The sequence below is a fragment of the Mus caroli genome, chromosome 10 (assembly GCF_900094665.2).
Source record: "Mus caroli chromosome 10, CAROLI_EIJ_v1.1, whole genome shotgun sequence".
Lineage (NCBI taxonomy): Eukaryota > Metazoa > Chordata > Mammalia > Rodentia > Muridae > Mus > Mus caroli.
Window position 1 is genome coordinate 78,646,677 of NC_034579.1, and position 18,425 is coordinate 78,665,101.

General features: G+C 46.1%; 1 protein-coding gene across 4 annotated transcripts in view; it reads left to right on the plus strand.

Moving 5' to 3' along the window:
* Rfx4 (regulatory factor X4) overlaps positions 1 to 18,425 on the plus strand; it is a 138,901-nt gene that overhangs the window by 95,353 nt on the left and 25,123 nt on the right. For all 4 annotated transcript variants that reach the window (XM_021174600.1, XM_021174601.2, XM_021174603.1 and 1 more), the window contains 5 exons: positions 69 to 127; positions 2,463 to 2,607; positions 7,632 to 7,726; positions 8,141 to 8,258; positions 18,035 to 18,154. In XM_021174600.1, the coding sequence (XP_021030259.1) occupies positions 69 to 127; positions 2,463 to 2,607; positions 7,632 to 7,726; positions 8,141 to 8,258; positions 18,035 to 18,154 (537 nt within the window). The remainder of the gene's footprint in view (positions 1 to 68; positions 128 to 2,462; positions 2,608 to 7,631; positions 7,727 to 8,140; positions 8,259 to 18,034; positions 18,155 to 18,425) is intronic.

The following is an 18,425-nucleotide window of genomic DNA, read 5'->3' on the forward strand; positions in this document are numbered from 1 at the left end:
TCCTGGGGAAATCTAAGGTTGGAATACCAAGCACGCCAATGTTGCTAGCTTCCTGTTTTCTTTTGCAGTATCAAGGAGGTTTTCCCAAATCCTGAGGAGGCAAACATCGCTGAACCATCTGTGCCAGGTAGGACAAAGGCTACGTCCATAAGGACAACGTCCTGTGGCATAATACAGTCGTGTGTCGGGGCTCTCTCTGCATTGTGCTTAGTTTCTATTACATAAGAAACTAAAAACCTCAGCCCAAGGCTAAAGTTGTAACTTTTTACACAATCATTTTTAACATCCGTTGCCCCGTACCTTTCAGACATGATCTGGGGCCTCAAATTTGTGGTTTCTTGTGTGTTTTCTTGAAATAAATTACTGGGTGTGTCAACTCCTATTGACACTCAGGGGCAGCATGTAACCTGGGTGGCAGTCAGCACTCAACATAAATGGCTATTCCTCCTGATTCCCAATTTTCTGTCAGAGTTGATCTGCCTCACTCACCCATTTCAACTGCCTTTACGTGGTCAGACTGGCAACCACTCCTGTAAAGTGTCCTCTGGCTCTTGGGGGATCCTGGTTATGGGAGGGAGGGGTTCCAAGAAGACGCCCCCTTGGAATCCTCACTTGCCCCGTACCTGCCACAGAAGGCACATGGGGTGGCTTGGGAACAGAGGGGACTCCTTCTAGATTGGGGCAGCTGTGACAAAGTCATTGTTCTGGGGATGGGGCAGTCTGACAGATGTCTGGAACTCAGGGAAGAAGGTGATTATTAGGAAAACCAAGAGGCACTTCTCGTCCTATATTGCAGACCATATGCCAACCTAATAAACCAAGGAGCTTTCCTAAAGACATACACAGAGCAAGTCAAATTAAAGAAGACCCAGCGAAAGGCTCTTCTACACAGCCAGGCTCTCTCAGATACACTAACAGGGCAGGCAACTTGACTTTCATAGCTTAGCCACTCAGTTCATAAACTCTTTTGAGCTCCTGTCATAAGTCAGATACTGTGCTTAGTGGTACCTATCTTCATCAGGAAAACAAGTCAGTCAATCAATAATCAATCAATCAATCAATCAAACAAACAAACAAACAAACACGTTATAGAGAAAAGGTATAGAATATCAAGTATTTAACTGAGATAAAAAGGATGTCACATTGAGGCTGAAGCATCAGAACAGCAGGGATGTTGGGACAAGGTGGGAGAAGGATATTCCAGTCTATGGGAACACAACGGACAAAGGCTCTGAGGTATCTACCCAGTCAGTGCAGAGCAAGCCAACCTCTGCAGCTGTAGCCACTTACAGAGCCTGGCTTCCAGTCTATGCACCATACTTTCGAGCCACCAGGAGGAATATCATAGGCAGGTCCCACTGTATGTCCATTTCATAGACCCTGAGACCAGGCTGTAAGCACAGGCCACAAACAGCAAAGCTGAGGTCTGACCCAGGTGTGCTTGAATTCAGCACGTCCACCCGACATCAGAGGCCGACGTGTTCAAATATCCAGTCCGAGTGTCTCAGACACCGTGGGTACATCTGGCCTTCAGAGAGTGCTGCAGTAATTCCGGTGGGATTTTACTTGTTCCTGGACAGAGGATGGCCAGGGGTGGAGTTACCTCCACCTGGATATAATTATGTTTACTTGGAAGTTCACAAGCCTTAGCAACCAGCCTTAGCAACCAAGGATGATGCCTGTGATGTTTTCAATGTTTACCAAAAAATTTTTATTTAAGGACATTTTTAAAATGTATGAGTAAAAGAAATACTCATAGGCATGGTTCCACAATTAGCATTGTTCCAGCTTGTAAATTTCAGCTCACTAACAATGGTTTGCTAGGTAAGTTTTGGTTTTAAAAGGCACACACACGCACAAACACACACATCTTATGACTCCTATTATCTCTTCCTTATTCACGTTAGTTTTACTATCTTAATTATATAAAAAAATCAAAACAAAGAATAAGAATCCAAAAATACATGATAATAACATTTGTGTGAGGAAATATATACCTTGTGAAGTTTCTGGGTGTCAGTTAGGCCCAGGATCTCCAGAGTGATCCATCTGTATAGTAGCTCTTCAGTGTGGTCCTGTCAACTTCATGCCATAGGCACACAGGTTATTAAACGCAGAACTCCTTCCTACCAGATCACATGAGGAAGCAGACAGATCTTCATGCCTCGTGCTACTGTTGGGGGTCATGACCAAAAGGGGTTGAGAACAACAGCAGGGTGTGGCCTGGCCCGGGTCACCTTGCTAGACAAAGAGCCAGGAGAGGAGGGAGCCTCGGGAAGGAAGACTACCTCTCTGAATATTCTGAGCTATGGTATTGTTTCTTGAAACTGATTTTCCCTGGACTTCAGAGTAGTTTACAAAATGCTGTAGGCACACCCACTCAGAAGGCACGCGGGGGACAGAGAGGAGGGCTTTTAACCTGACAGCCTATGTGCTGACAAGTTGGTTGGATTGGATTTCAGGCATCTCGAACGGTGATCCACAGTGCAGACATCACGTTCCAGATGCTGGAGGACTGGAGGAATGTGGACCTGAGTAGCATCACCAAGCAGACTCTGTACACCATGGAGGACTCTCGGGATGAGCACCGCAGACTCATCATCCAGTGTAAGGTGTCCCGCCAGGGGCTGTGCTCCTTCTGTTTCTGTTTTTAAAAGGGAAAGAAGAAAGTATCTTGGTAAATATTCAAGTGGTGTTCCCACCCTGTCCCCTTCCCTGGATCACATTCTTCTTATTGTTCTTGTTGAATGGGTCAGCCAAGACAGGAGGGCCAAGTGTCAACATGGTGGCTGCAGTTGGGCAGCACACAATGTCATGCAAAGGACCCTTGCATGTGACCCTGAATGCCACGAATACCTCCGAGACTGTGACAGAGAATGGGAACGGAAAGCTCTGGCCTGTCTCAGGATGCGTTGGTGTAGAACAAGCTGGAGGTGCTGACTGCTTTTCAGTGCTCACATGATCATGAGCCAGCCCACCCCTGCTCCCCTAATCACACAGACACACACACATACGCACGCACACAAGGTGTATTCAAGTCTGGGAAGACATGAATGGGCGATGAGTTGCTTCTATGAACAGGTGTTCTTGGCCATATGGACAAAGACTTCCTACACGGAAGTAAGGTTCCAGTACAGCCCCGATGTGGGCAAGAAGTTTGCTCCCGAAAGTGAATCAATACAAGGGGACAGAAAACACCACCTACCGTCACCTTTAGACATGTCTCTTCCTTCTCTGAGCCTCGGCCCAGCCGACTGCTCAAGGCATGCCTCACTTTGGCCCGCCATCCTTTTCCCTGACGGGTGCACGCTGTCAGGAAGTGTGGTCAGGACACCTTCTCGGGGCTCTCAGGGAGGCTGGGACGGACAGAACGCTGTTGGGGGGGGGTAGATGGTTCTACCTCCATACCTTCTGTGTGGGGTAAATGACTCCATCGCTCCAGCACTCACTAGGAGGAGGGTTAGATTCAGCAAAGTCCAGGCCCCCTGACTTACAGGGTCTGATCCTCCAGATTGTTCTCTTGAGGGTCCCTGTCTTCTGCCAGTTGACCTAAGCCTGGGCTGTTTATGAGCCAACATCTTATGAGATTCCCTATTAGAGAGTGTTTCCTTGTAAGACCCTTCAGGGGCAAATAGCAGCCCTGAATTGTGTGAACTGTGGCCCTCCATGTCATGTTTCCTGGGTTTAGACCCTGGCCTTACCTCAGCCTCTTATTCCTTCTTCCTGCATGTTGCCCCAACCCACTTGTCTGCCGTTGAGTCTTAGAGAATCTCACTTAAATAATAATGCCATTGAGGCTGCCTTCTCTCTGCCAAGTGCCATGTCAAGCCCACCATGTGTGGTGTCATTAATTCTGCTCTGCAGCCACCCGAGGGACAGTCTTGGGTTGCTCTCTGCTTACATTTGGAGTTGGTGGGGCTTCTCCAGGGTCACAGAGTCACCTGTAGCAGTGCCTCCCCAGCCCAGGAGGAACCGAGGGAGCCAACGTTGTAGAATGTGGCTGGGTTCAAGAGGGTACAGGGTCTTCCTAAGTGCTTTCTATTGTGACTTTTTTGTTTGTTTTTAGTGTGTGTGTGTGTGTGTGTGTGTGTGTGTGTGTGTGTAGCTCAGAGGGCAACCTCAGTTTTTACCTTTCACCTTTTTTGGACTGGGTCTCTTGTTAGTCACTGACTACACCAGGTGTCTTAGTTAGGGTCACTATTGCTGCAGTGAAACACCACGATGAAAGCAACTTGGGGAGGAAAGGGTTTATTTGGATTACACTTCCATATCACAGTTCATTATCAAAGAAAGTCAGGATAGGAACACAAAGAAGGCAGGAACCTGGAGGCAGGAGCTGATGCAGAGGCCATGGAGGGGTGCTGCTCATGGCTTGCTCAGCCTGCTTTCTTATAGAACCCAGGACCACCAGTCCAGAGGTGGCACCATCCACAATGGGGTGGGCCCGGTGGGCCCTCCCCTCCCCTCCCCCATCAGTCACTAATTAAGAAAATGCCCAACTGCCAGATCTTACGGAGGCATTCTCTCAATTGAGGTCCCCTCCTTTCAGATAACTCTAGCTTGTGTGTCAAGCTGACATAAGACTAGCCAGCACACCAGGCTTCCTGGCTTTTAAACTCATGGGAAGTCTCCTGTCTCTGCCTCAGTTTACTATAGCAGTGCTGACATTACAGTCACATGCCCAACCTGTTTTTTTTTTTTTTTTAAATGGGAGTTCTAGGGATCCAGACCTCTGTCCTCAACCTTCACCCATAGAGCATCTCCCCAGCTTTCAGGCATGATTCTTCCTCTGCCCCCCCCCATCCCCCACTTCTCTGCTAAATCAAGAGGAGCCATGTTCCCAAGCATCCTAACAGCCAGCAGGAGACCACGGGTCACTATGTCTCAGGGCCACCCACTGACCCAGGCATGGAGCTGGAATCTGCTAGTATCTGGGGAGCAGAAGCCCACTGCGAACCTCATTTCCCGGTTTTAGCTGCCACTCATAGTTTCGCACTGGCTTAGAGCTTCTTGTGGGGAGTAAAGTGTGAACTAGACTTTAGGGAAAACACTGTCAGCAGAAGGACTTGAAGGGCACCAGGCACTGGGCCTGTACCAGAGCACTGAGTCTCTGAGAAAGAATCTTTGGGTTCTCTCATGGGGTTCCCCTAGACGCACGATAGAATCCTATCATTTGAAACTGGAATTATATTATGGTTTAGTTCAACCCAGCTGGCCCTCACTGTCTGTCTAGCCTGGATCAGGTTCTTTGTTAAGAGCTGGGACAATGACCTTCCGGACATGGGACTCGGAACTCTTGGCTAGTAAGAAGCTGATTCCCAACAGCACTGCATCTTGCCAAAGACAGGACAGTGGTACACGATGCAGTGGCAGAAAGGGGAGTTTGAGGAAGGGTGGCAAACCTGGAGGGAACAGCCCAGTGCATAGTGTCATACCTGTACCTCCCACATAGTCCTCGAACCACAACAGAGGGCCCAGAAGTCAGTGTGAGCAGGGGATCAGCAGACAGATCCGCAAACTCCTGCTGTCGGGTCTCCTTTCCGTTGATGGTGTGGAGCCCGAGTGGGGATGCTCGGCTCACGTTAGCTTTTAAATGTGTTGGTGTCTGAGCACACTGTCGGGATGAGTGTTAAGGGATGCCTTAAGAAGAGAGTGGAGCTGAATTTGCCCAAAAGACCTTGCTTAAATGTTGGCTCCAGTGTGTGGTGACCATGGCTTTTAATTCTATAAAATGAGGACAATGCAGAGGGATTAAGATTAAAGGAGACTACCACATGCTCAGTAGTGCTCCTCGAGGCACGGGGGTGCTGCGGGGCAGTGGCTAGGAGGCAGATGCTTGAGTAGGGCTGTTTGGAATCTTACTGCTGTTCACTAGCTGTGAAACAGCTGGGCAGTTCCTCGTCTCAGAGTGCCTGAGTTTCTTTATTTGCAGATGGGGAAACCTGAGGATACCTACTTGGCTTGTCCATTTATTCACTCAGTAACCAGCTGAACATCTTCTCCATGCCAGGCAGTCCTAAGCGGTGGGGTCAAACAGGAAGCATGACACAGCCAGCCCCCATGACATCGACACTTGAGAGTCTGTCTCAAGGTTAAGTTAGTATGCCCATGTAAGTCACCGAAGAGAGTGTTGTCCCTCAGCCAGTGCTCAAGGAAGTTAGCTGTTGTCGTGGGGGTGGGGGGGGGGGGGGGGGTTGTTGTTGTTGGTTGGTTGGTTGGTTTTTGTTTTTGTTTTTGGGTTGGGTTTTTTGTTTTGTTTTGTTTTGTTTTTCTTTTTTTTTTGCTCTTTTACTATATAATCTTTATTGTCACCCTCAGTGACAGTAGCCAGGACACAGAGAAAGAACCCCAAAGTCACATCTAAAACCTGGTTCTAGGTTCTGCCATGTAACTCACTTGCTTTCTGGCTTTGAGTAGATTGATCAGCCTCAATAAGACACAGCACCTTGTCTCAGTGACTTTTCCCATCCCTGTGGTAAAATACCCTAGCAAAACCAACGAGAGGGAAAGAGTTCATTTTGACTCACAGTTCAAGGCTGCAATCCATCATGGTGGGGTGGGCGTGGCAGCAGGAGGTTGAGATTGGCCTTGTTCAGTTTGGGACCCTAGCCCATGGAATGGTGCCCTCCATTAAGATAGGCCTTCTCACCAAAGATAACCCAATCTAAATAATCCCTCCAGACAGTCCCAGAGGCTTATCTCCCAGGTGACTCTAGATTCTGTCAAGTTGACAATGTTAGCCACCAAGCACTTCATCTACAACCTGAGAAAGATGGATGCACTTTTAAAGCCCGACTTCATGCTAAGCATCAGGACTATTTGGCTCCTTTGAGAACTCACCAACCAAGCAAAACAGACCACATTGGCTGGCTGTCTCACTTGGGAAAGAACTGCTCAGACTCATGGAGAAAAGAGGCATATAGAGATCTTGAACTGTGGCTATATTTACTTAGTTCCACTCCAAAATCCACACAAAAAATATGCGGTGAAAGAGATGCTTGCCATGCGAGTGGTCCCAGCCTGGCGCCTGCTTCCCACAGTGCTTCCTGGTCTCCAAGCACTTCCAACCTTAGTCTCCTCACCTGACGTTGAAGGCGGGGCAGCGAGAGCAACAAGCAGCTTCATTGTGATTAGAATGCAGTCAGTACACAGGGCTCCGGCACTGAGAGGCTGGGCAAGCTACTTACCCAATAGAGTTGTGGTGCAAAAACATTGCGATCACTACATGTGCCCCATCCCTGGACAGAGAGCAAGAGATGGTAATGCCCTGAGCCTAATGATTGAGTAAGGCTTTCCAGAATTACAGCCGTAGCTCAGATAATGTACCAAACAATGCTAACTGGCAATGAGAGAGGAACAGGCAAAGGAGACTTGACACATATTGAGCTGCTAGCCAGTGTTATTAATGAGGTAGTAAGTAGTAAAGGCAAGATAAAGATGGTAACATGCTATGAGAGATGTGAGGAGGAGGGATGATATGTGTGCTGGCAAGAGGCAGGGGGAGGGAAGGATTTCATCTCATCTGGGTCAGGAAGAGCTATGCAGTCGAGTCCTCTGTGCCTTTAAGAATATACCTCTGTGGAACTCCACCTTGAGTGAGGTGTGTCTGTCTGTCTCTGCTTCCTTTACAGTGTACCAGGAGTTTGACCACCTGCTGGAGGAACAGTCCCCCATCGAGGCTTACATAGAATGGCTGGATACCATGGTAGACCGATGCGTTGTAAAGGTTGGTAGGGCAGAGCAGAAGGGGCAGCCATGACTCCTGCAGATGGTTGCTTGTCTCTATGGACACCTAAGTAGCACAGAATCCCAGGGTGAGCTAGCTAATACTCCTCAGCATTCACAGAGCCCTGGAGTTGCAACCCTGGGAGTTGGAGCGGGCAGAGACAGGATTCTCAGTCTCCTATTCCTAACTCATCCAGGTGTGTGTCCCCTCGTGACTGTCCATAGAGTCTTGGGATCAGATTTCATTCATAAATTTGTTTATTCTGTTAAAACCAAAAAGATTAAAAACAACAACAACAACAACAAAACAACTCACAGCTTCACAGGGCTTTGAAGGTGTACAGGCCTCCCCTCATTTTTCAGAGCCAGTAGTGAACAAAGGACAGAAGGAATAAAGCCATTTACTTGCTTGTAGGTGGCTGCCAAGAGACAAGGGTCCCTGAAGAAAGTAGCCCAACAGTTCCTGCTGATGTGGTCTTGCTTTGGTACGAGGGTGATCCGGGACATGACCTTGCACAGTGCCCCCAGCTTCGGTAAGACTATCCTGGTGCCACACATGCTAGAGCGTGCACACAAACCCACATACACACACACCCACACACCACACACCATACACATACCCCATACTCCCCCATACACCACACCACACCACACACAACATACAACACATACACACACACACACACACCACACCATACCACACCATACAACACACACTATGCAAACACTTTTTTTTTCTGGACTCTGTACTGAGTCCACCTCTGTGGAGTCATCCACAACCTCACTTGCTGTCATCCCTGAGGCCACAGGGACATCAGGAAGGCATCTGTCGGGGGTGGGGCACGACACTGTTAGGCTTTTCTGACAGCAAGAGAACACTGAAGGAATGCTAAAGGTGGAGTAGCGAAGCAGCCCCTGTGAAGGTGAGGTTTGCTGACAGACAGACCTGCCAGCATTTAAGGAAGTATGGGGGCAGTGGCCAAGCACGCTTCATCAGGTGACCCCAGTGTCTGCCATTCCATGGGGGTGTCCTCCACCAGCTGTGGTTGATCTAATATGGGTACAGACAGGTCTGGGAGGTTAAGCCTTTGCAAACAGTGGGACCGACACACCAGGGTTCTATTCTGCTTCTCATTTAAGATTGACTTGTGATGTTTGATTAATATTTCTTCAGCGATGCACTCTGGCCCACTCTCTAGAAGAGGGTTTTTGTGCTTGCTTCCCTTCTTTTCTTGTCCTTGCTTACTGCCCTCCACTGGGATGGTGATTGGGATCCATCTCCAGGTCCTGGCTCTGCAGGTAGAAACCTGGTCCCCAACTCAGTTAGGATATTGTGCTACCTGTAGGGCAAGTTGCCCGCTTTTCAGTAGAGAAGCAGTGTGTCTGGTCATCTACATTGTCCACAGAAAGACATCACCTGGATATTCAAGATTCGAAACTACTGGCCTCTGTTTTCCTGGTGTCTCTCCCAGAGGCGTTGGGGAAGTTTCTGGGTGATTGCTCCTAGGCTGTCTTTCTGCAAGTGTAGACATGATCCCACTTTTTACAACTTCAGATTAAGCCAATCAACCCTCAGCATCTTCTGGGGTTTTAATCTGACACTTTTCCTTCTACCTTTTTATGAACCTGGCACCATTTCCAAGGTGTGTCATACAGCGAGGTGCCACCGAGGCAGAAGGCAGGCGCATTCTTTAGGAAAGACCGTTGACCCGCTCAGAGAGGCCTTCTCTTGGCCAATCTCTTCCTCGTCCACCCTGGGGTTCTCTGAGCCTCCCCATGCTTTGGCTACAGATAGAAACTCTCTGTGAGCAGAGTATGGAAGTGCTCTGGTCACTGCTCCCTGGGCAGTGCCATCAGATGTGGCATTTTGATGGCTTGCAGCCCATGGTGGTTAGTGTTAGCACATGTTACTCATAGCTCTGGAAAGATCATTTGTGTGTAACTGCCTTCTCGTGTGTGACTTTGCTTTTGCTTAGGCATATGGCTGAGTGGTATCTTGACATCTTTCTTTCATTGCTTCAAAGGCAAAGATTAGGCCGTTTTCCACCCAAGCACATGCATGCACATGCATGTACATGCACAGAGCGAGCAGGCTCCCCTCCTCCCTTCTCCCTTACTCTTCCTTGTGCTGGTGCATGGAATATGCATACCGCTATCCACCTCCATCACACAGGAAAGGCAGGGGTTTCTGTTGGTGTTGTTTGAATTTGCAGGTCAGTTGCTTTGGCTGAGTTAATAATCAATGTGAAAATGGAAGCCTGGACAAAACAATTGTGGTTTATCAATATCTTGAATTTCTTCCTGAAATGTATGACTCTTTAAAAATGGGTTAGGTGGGCTTATTTCCTTTCTAGTCACACTGTTTTGAGATATGCTGGAAACTCAAGTAAATGGCAAATATGCATATACATGTATATGAATGTGCATATACATGTATATGAATATACATATACATATGAATATGTATACAATTTTTATCACAGTCACCTAGACTCTGATGAATAGCGCAAGCAGGCCAGACAACTTTATTTTATCTACAATGAGGCTTTTATATTTTTGAATTAAGATTTTTTTTTTAATTGAAAGTGATGAGAGAAAAGAATAATCATTACTGTTGCAAATACTAACAGATGCCAGGAGCAGTGAGCAGTAGCTTATAAGTGAGAGGACAAATATCGCCAACCTAGAAAGAGTAAGGGCACAGAAAGGTGTATTCAGTTACACACACACACACACACACACACACACACACACACACACACACGGGGAAGAGAGAGACGTTAACCTGATTTCATTCTTACGGTATTTTCCTCGGCCTTGAGTGGGTTGAAACAATGCCTGCCTCTAAGTCCATTCAGCAGATTCTGAAATGGTCCAGCTCATCTGACTCATTGTTGAGTTTTGCAGCTTGGGGCGACAGGCAAGTTGAAAGAATGTGTGGCAGACAAAAGCCCAGCTCCCCCTTTCTGCCTGTATGTGTCAAAGCCCCAGTTGGTGGCTGTGTTTGGGTCATGCGTTCGCTGTATGAAAACAGCTAATTAGGAAAAAGAGCCCTCTGTTCCCTGGCCCCCTCCCCAGCTGCAGGGGCCGGCTCTATGTGTCTTATAACTCCTGCGCGGTCCTCAGCATGAGGAATGGTGTGCCGTTCCTTACAAGTGCCAGCTTGGCAGGCTGGCCGCCACAGTGATCTTGGGAAATACCTCAAAGGACCCTGGCAGACTCTACCTCCTCAGAGCAACCTGTTTGGAAGATAGGGGATACTTTCTTCTCCTTGGTGGCTTCTTACTGCTGTCCTCCTAATGCCTTTTCTCTGGGTCTGTCTTTTGATCCGGAGTAGCCAGACTTTTCTACTGTAAACAGTGACTGCAGAAGAAGTTTGTAAAAAAAGTGGCAGATCAGCTGACTATGGAGGGGTAGTTTTTGAGACAGAAGCCTTCATTTGGTAAACAGCACCAGGACCAACGTTTGTTTACCAAATGAAGGCTTCTGTCTCAAAAACTACCCCTCCATAGTCAGCTGATCTGATTCCCATTCAGGGAACACCTGAGTCTCCCCCTTTCACCAAATGCCCATGTATTTCACCATTGTGAATGTCTGAAAAGTAACAGTAGTTTCTGACACACTCTAGAGCAAAACTATCTGACAAGACAGTCCTCAGGGCAGGGCTGTGCACCCTTCCACGTGCCACTTTTTTTACAGGCTTGTTTTATTGTCCAACATCAAAGGCCACCCTCCTGGGCCGGGGCTGGGAGGCCCCGTGTGATCTGTCAGGGACCTGGACCTGGTCACTGCTCCTGGACACAGGTCCTGGACCCGGACCTGCTCCTGGACCTTGTCACTGTGATAGGATCTTCCAAACTGCTTCTCTACACTCAGGAATTCTGGCTTCCCATCATCCAGAGCCTGCTAAACTTTAGGACCCTATGTTACCACTGTTGCTCGGGCCCTCTTCAAGCCCTGAGAGCGTGAATTTCTGTCCCTGGTCTAGGCCCAGAGAGAAGAAGGACTTGCAAGAGATTCAGTTTTCCCAGGGAGAGGGCATCCTTCTCAGCTTAGGTGTGTGCTCTTCCCAATAAATCACCCTGACTCACCTGCCTTTCCCAGCTCAATACGGATGGGAACTACTAAATCATATTTATGGAGAGCCTAATAGATTTTAGACATTATATTAGCATCTTTTTCCTATTACTGCCTCTAGTATGTCAGGCTAGGAAGCCGGGGTAGAATTTAATAAGGACTTCCCTAGAATTAGGTCTATAATAAGGCAAACAGTAGCCAACAATAGTTATTTTAACAAACATTCAGCAAATATATAAGATCATTTATGCCTTACTTTAACTCTTCAAGGCAGTCAGACAGAGGTTTCCTCCCAAGGGTGGGAAGGGAGCTTGTTGGATCTCTTCGCCCAAGCTTAAGGAGGCAGCATGGCAGAGCTGCAGCATGGCAGAGCTGCAGCATGGCAGAGCTGCAGCATGGCAGAGCTGGTTCAAACCCAGATCTATCTGCCTCACCATAAAGCCCACACTCATTCTGACCACTGCCACCCAGACTCACAAGGATGGCACAAAAAAAGCCAGATAACTTCATCTTATCCACAATCCTGGTTTTCAATTTTTGAATGAAGATTATTTTAAAATTTAAATCGATGAGAGAAAAGAATACTCACTAGACTGCTGCAAATCCTAACAGATGCCGGGAACAGTGGAGCGGCATCTTATAAGTGCTGAGGACAAGTATCAGCAACTTAGTAAGAGTGAGGGTGAGATAAAGGCGTGTTCCGTTGTTTAAAGACCAGGAGAACTTGGCACCCACAAACATACATCAAAAAGGATGTACTTTAGCAAGAAGGAAAGGAAAGCCAAGGACACGCTGGTGCCTGAGAAACAACAGTTTTCTGATTATCACTGCTACATAACAAATTACCCCCAGAGCAGAGAGGCCCATAGCAGCCATCTCATCATCTGGACAGGTTCTTATGATCAGTACCTAGGGTGACTCAGGTCTGTATGTGACCATCCAAGGGTGAAGGTCTAGGACACACAGTAAGTTCCTTCACACTCGGTTGGTTCAAGAGTTCTAGGCCTTCCCTCCCCTAATCTTTAATGCAAAGGATATACATTGGGGAGCCCTGTTTCATATGAGAGAAACATTTATGTAAACAAGTTTAATTAGCTAATCCTTTCTACATTTGTCATGTATGTATGTATGTATGCATGTATTATGTGGGGGGCTGGGAGAGCAGGGACATGGGGAGGCATGCCACAGCCCTAGTGTGCAGGTTAGAGGGTGACCCTTGAGAGCCAGTTCTCTCTTTGCACCATTTGTGTTCTGAGAATTGAACTCAGGTCTTCAGGGTTGGCAGCAAGCACCTTACCCACTGAGACACATTAATGGCCCAGAAACTAACCTTTATGTGTGTTCTTTACAAAGACAAAGCCAAGTTCTAAGGGAAAATATAGACTGTGGAGTAATGAGACATGAATGCTGAAAGAGCAATTGAAATGTGGAGAGGTCTTTTCTCTACTAGAACTACTAAATACTTCCAGATTGTCAGAAACACATACCTATCTATATATGATTTTAGAGTAAACACATAGGGTGTACATGTAGGATGAATTAAGAGACTTTCATTATGACGACACAATCATAACTTACAGGGGAAATGCAATACTATGAACATTTAAGATATGGCAAAAACTGAGGTGATACAGAACATAGGTGGTAAGGTTCAGAACAGAGCAGTGGAAACGACCATCAGACTAAACGAGGAAGTCTATTCCTGTGAGCATAAACAGGCAAAAAAGACCCAGGCAACTCCATTTTATCCACAATGATGGGTATATATAATCCTTAAGTTGTGAAAATCCCCCCTTTGAAAGAAATGAAATTAAAACTGGAAAGCTATACATCTATTTCACGAGCTAATCTCAACTTCAAACCTGGCCAGAACAGCCAGGAGAAAAGACCGCTGTGACTCAGCTACATTGTTTCCAACAGGCAGAGCCAGAGAAGACCTAGTTCATCCAGGCTGTTTTGTCTGGGACAGTCTCTCTCTGTGGAGCCTTGGATGGCCTGAAAATGACCATTTAGACCAGGCTGGCATCAAACTCACAGAGATCCACCTGTCTCTGCCCCGGGAGTGCTGGGATCAAAAGTGTATGCCACCAAGCCCCGCCTATTCTTTTTAAAATCACGGGTAATGGTGGGTATAACGTTTCAGGGAGTGAGTACTGGTGCTTGCTGCCAGAGCCAATGATCCCAGCTTGACCTTTGGGACCTACAGACTAAACAGAGCTAACTTCCAGAAGTTCTCCTCTGACCGCCACATGTGCACAGTGGCACATGTGTGCCTTCACACCCACTCCACCCACACACACCCCTCACACAGTAAGATAGATAGATAGATAGATAGATAGATAGATAGATAGATAGATAGATAGATAGATAGACAGATATCATGATTGATAGGAATCTGCCAAAATCTCAAGTATGATTCAAAGCCTACTCATGGCTAAGCAGCATCCCGTATCTATGGATTAAAAAGGGATGCCATGTGACCATCTCTATAGTTCATAGAGAAAGAAAAACATTTCTTTGCAGTCACTTGCCATGTGTGACTTCTGAGAAACTTTGTAAAGTAGAAATGAAAGAGAATATTAAAGAGCATTTTAAAATCTCTACAACAGGGGGCTGGGGAAATGGCTCAGTGGTTAAGAGCACCGACTGCTCTTCTGAAGGTTCTGAGTTCAAATCCCAGCAACTACATGGTGGCTCACAACCATCTGTAATGAGATCTGATGCCCTCTTCTGGGGTGTCTGAAGACAGCTACAGTGTACTTATATATAATAATAAAGCCATGAATAACTTCTCATACTCTCCAATAATTACATACTAGAGGTCTAGCAAATCAATAAGAAAGGAAATCTATGGATTGGAAGAAATACACAAAAATTTTAGATATACTATGAAGTGGGTGAAGGGGCTTGTTGCCAATCTGACCACCTGAGGTCAATCCTCAGGACCCACCAAAGGTGAGAACTGGGTCTCACAACTTGTCCTCTGACCTCCACACACACGCACACACACCCCCCAAATGTGCATACACATAATAAATAAACATAATAAAGTTTCTTTAACAAAAGAGTCTATAAGCTACTATAGTCTTGGTAAGTTACATTTATTTATTTATTTATTTATTTATTTATTTATTTATTTATTTTTGTTTGTTTTGTTTTGTTTTGTTTTGTTTTTCAAGACAGGGTTTTTCTCTGTAGCCCTGGCTGTCCTGGAACTCACTTTGTAGACCAGGCTGGCCTCGAACTCAGAAATCCGCCTGCCTCTGCCTCCCAAGTGCTGGGATTAAAGGTGTGCACCACCACTGCCCGGCACGGTAAGTTATATTTGTTTTTATAAAATAATTGATATTTTTAGTACATCATTCAGCTATTATTTTAAAATAGCGTTATTTATAGTAACAAGTGAGTCTAAAAAGCACTTTGAGATAATTCTGAAGTGCGAGTGTTAAGATCTGCAAGGCTCTGTGGCTAGGACTCACACATCCCTGTCATGTCGGCATTCAGGAGGCTGAGGCCAGGGACCACTGCAAGCTTGAGTCCAGCTTGTGATGCACAGTGAGTTCAAAGCCAGCCAGAGTCACATGATGAAACCCTGTCTCAAAGAAACAGATGGGGGTCAAGAAGCCCTTCAAAGAAAAAATTATGGCTCATGTTTAGTAAGATTCAACCCTCTCAATTCTCTTCAGTGTATAAATTCAATGTACTTCCACCTCACACCTTCAATTTCTTTGAATATAACAACCTGATCCTTGAATTCCTAAGGAAACCTAAAGGGTTAGCAGAATGAAGATGTTGTGAAGGTAAGGGCAAGCAGGCGTAGGGACAGGCTCAGCTGACACTCAGTGATAGAGGGTTGCTAGACTCTTGAAGCAACAAACACCCAGAGAGAGCAGAGCCGGCCTGGCAGGAGGGAAACCCCATCTTCAGATCCACACTTCTGGGTCTTCAAGAGAAAAGTATGAGGGACTTCTAATGAGACAGGAGGGGCTCAGACCAGTGGATTTTCTGTGACAAGAATTTTAGGGTGACTAAGATGAAATGAGATGCCCCAACTTCCATAAAGGAAACATCTACATGAAAAACAGCAACGATGACAAAAATAGACCTTAAACTTCCTTTAAAAAAACACAAATACACAAAGAACAAAGTATGAGCAAAAATACTTCCAAATGAATGTTGACATTTGAATGAATATATTGATTATCATGGATCTTGAATGTAGAACAAGACTCAGTGTGAGAGGTGTGACTAGGCTACCTCTGCTGGGGGTATGTTAGATACTATAAATCATCCACATGAAAATTTTGGAGAAGAGACCCTAATATTTCTGTTTTAAACTGTCCTGAAATAATAGTACCTGTAGTCCTGCAACAAGATGGAGTGAATGATGTCAGAGCCACTCTGTACTCTTGTATGACCACGGGATGATTATTAAATGGCAGCCACAGCCCATCTGCCAGCCTGCTCTCCAGGGCTAAGCACCCGCCATTCTGGGATCACCTGTCCTCTTGGTAATTTCAGATTTTAAAATAACTTGCTCGTGCCGCCATTTTGTCCCAAGGAAAGAACTCAAGTTGTCAAGCTTGGTGCCAAGGCCCTTATCCATTGAGATATCTCCTTGATCTTTAAATAATTATTTTTTTAATGCAAATACTCTAGCATATATAGAAAATAAGAAACAAATACAAACAGCACTTTACAGAAGAAGAAATTCTAACAGACAATAAGCACATGAAAAAAAAAACACTTGATTAGGTTACTGCAAAGTTCACATCCTTTCTGCCCCACAACTTACACAGTACTGGTAAAAGTGTAAACCACTCTGGTAGGCAATTTGGCACTCTTTCTTAAGACTGGATGAGCAGGTATTCTTGGGATTTGTTGGTTGGACTTCTAGTCCTACACACTAGGAGACAGAGACAAAAATAGTCATTGTAGCCAGTTTTCAAGGATGAAAATTTGTCAGCAACCTAGCAGGAGAACGGATAAACTGTGGCATTGAGTGGCCATTCAGCCACTGTAGCATCAGCATTCAGCATCAAGTGCATGGACCTACAAGTAGAAAACTGTCAAGAGCAGGTTGTGGAATGTTGTGTAGAGTATATGTATCATTTACATCACACTAGAAAGCTACTTGTGTGCTCTCTACAGAAGTAAGTGTACAGTAACAGTATAAAACACACATGAACAATAACAGATTCAAGATTACTGATTTATTCAAAGGGACAAACAGAGTCAGAGAAATTACAAAAGGGAAGGGAAGGTCTTTCCCTTCAATTAAAAAACATCCCATTTAAATGTAGAAAAAAGTGTTACGCATATCATAAAGCTATGTGATAAGTATACAGATGTTCATATTAGAAGACTCTCACTTTCTATAAGCTAGGAAAGTTAGGCCAGACCTAAGAAAATTCTAGATTCTATCAAATGCAGTTGAGTAGGTCAGCATACAGCAACAGTCTCTCTTTGTCTCCACTGCTTTTTATCGTAGTGGCCTTTGGTGATCACTAGCTCAGGGCCTGAGCAAATGGTTTATACTCCCTGAGCCTTCCCCCCACCTCCACCCTCCCCACACACACACTCATGTTAGCTGAAAAGAATAAAACTAACTTTCTTATTTAAGGGGACGAGGCAGGGTAGGCTGAAACAGAAATCACAATGCCATCTGTACTGGGTGGCTGTAGTCCTCAGAGAATGCTGAATACAGACTGGTACACGGGACAGTCTTTAAATTGAAGGTTCACCCTGCTCCTTAAGGAATTATCTACTCCAAAAGGAAGAGTACTCCTTGGAAAATCCCAACTCTTTCCCATCTTGTACCTTTTCTAAAAACCTCCTGTGTCTCTAAAACATTTAGGGCCATAAGTCTGTGACTGTAAATGTACGATTTCAATTCTGCTTCCGGGATGGTGCCAGGTACATTGATTGGTACATACCCATGAACTAAGGGACACGTTGCCGCCATGGATGTGCTTATAGGATGTCCTCCAGAAAGAATGGAAATGAGCACCACTGTGCTGAGCTGGGCAGATCGAGGAGTGCCCAGGCTGGGGTGGGGAGCCTGACCACTCAAGCGGAACTAATGGGCTTGTCTAATGGGAGTATGCGGAAGGTGGGGAGATCCTGAGGGAGAGGACTGGGTTCTTGAGCACTGGTTGGAAGACACAGCAGCATGCCGTTGGCCTGGTGAGGGGCTGCATGCCTCACTTTCCGTCTGCTCTCTCCGCACCAGGGTCTTTTCACCTCATTCACCTGATGTTCGACGACTACGTGCTCTACTTGCTAGAATCTCTGCATTGTCAGGAGCGGGCCAACGAGCTCATGCGAGCCATGAAGGGAGAAGGAAGCACTGGTGAGCGGAGCTTTACAGGAGCATGAGAACATAGCCATCTGACTGACAGAACTTGCTTCTGTTTCCTTAAGTCCACACAGCCAGGAATTTAGCTGTGCTGAGTGGGTCAGATGCTGAGAAGTCAACAATCTCTTCCTCTTTAGAGTGGGCACTTGGGTGTATGGAAACCATTGAAGGGTGTTAAGCAAGGACTGATTAAGAGGACATAGACTAGAAAGTGGGCTTCTTTCTCTCCTCTCCTCCCCTCCCCTCCCCTCCCCTCTCCTCCCCT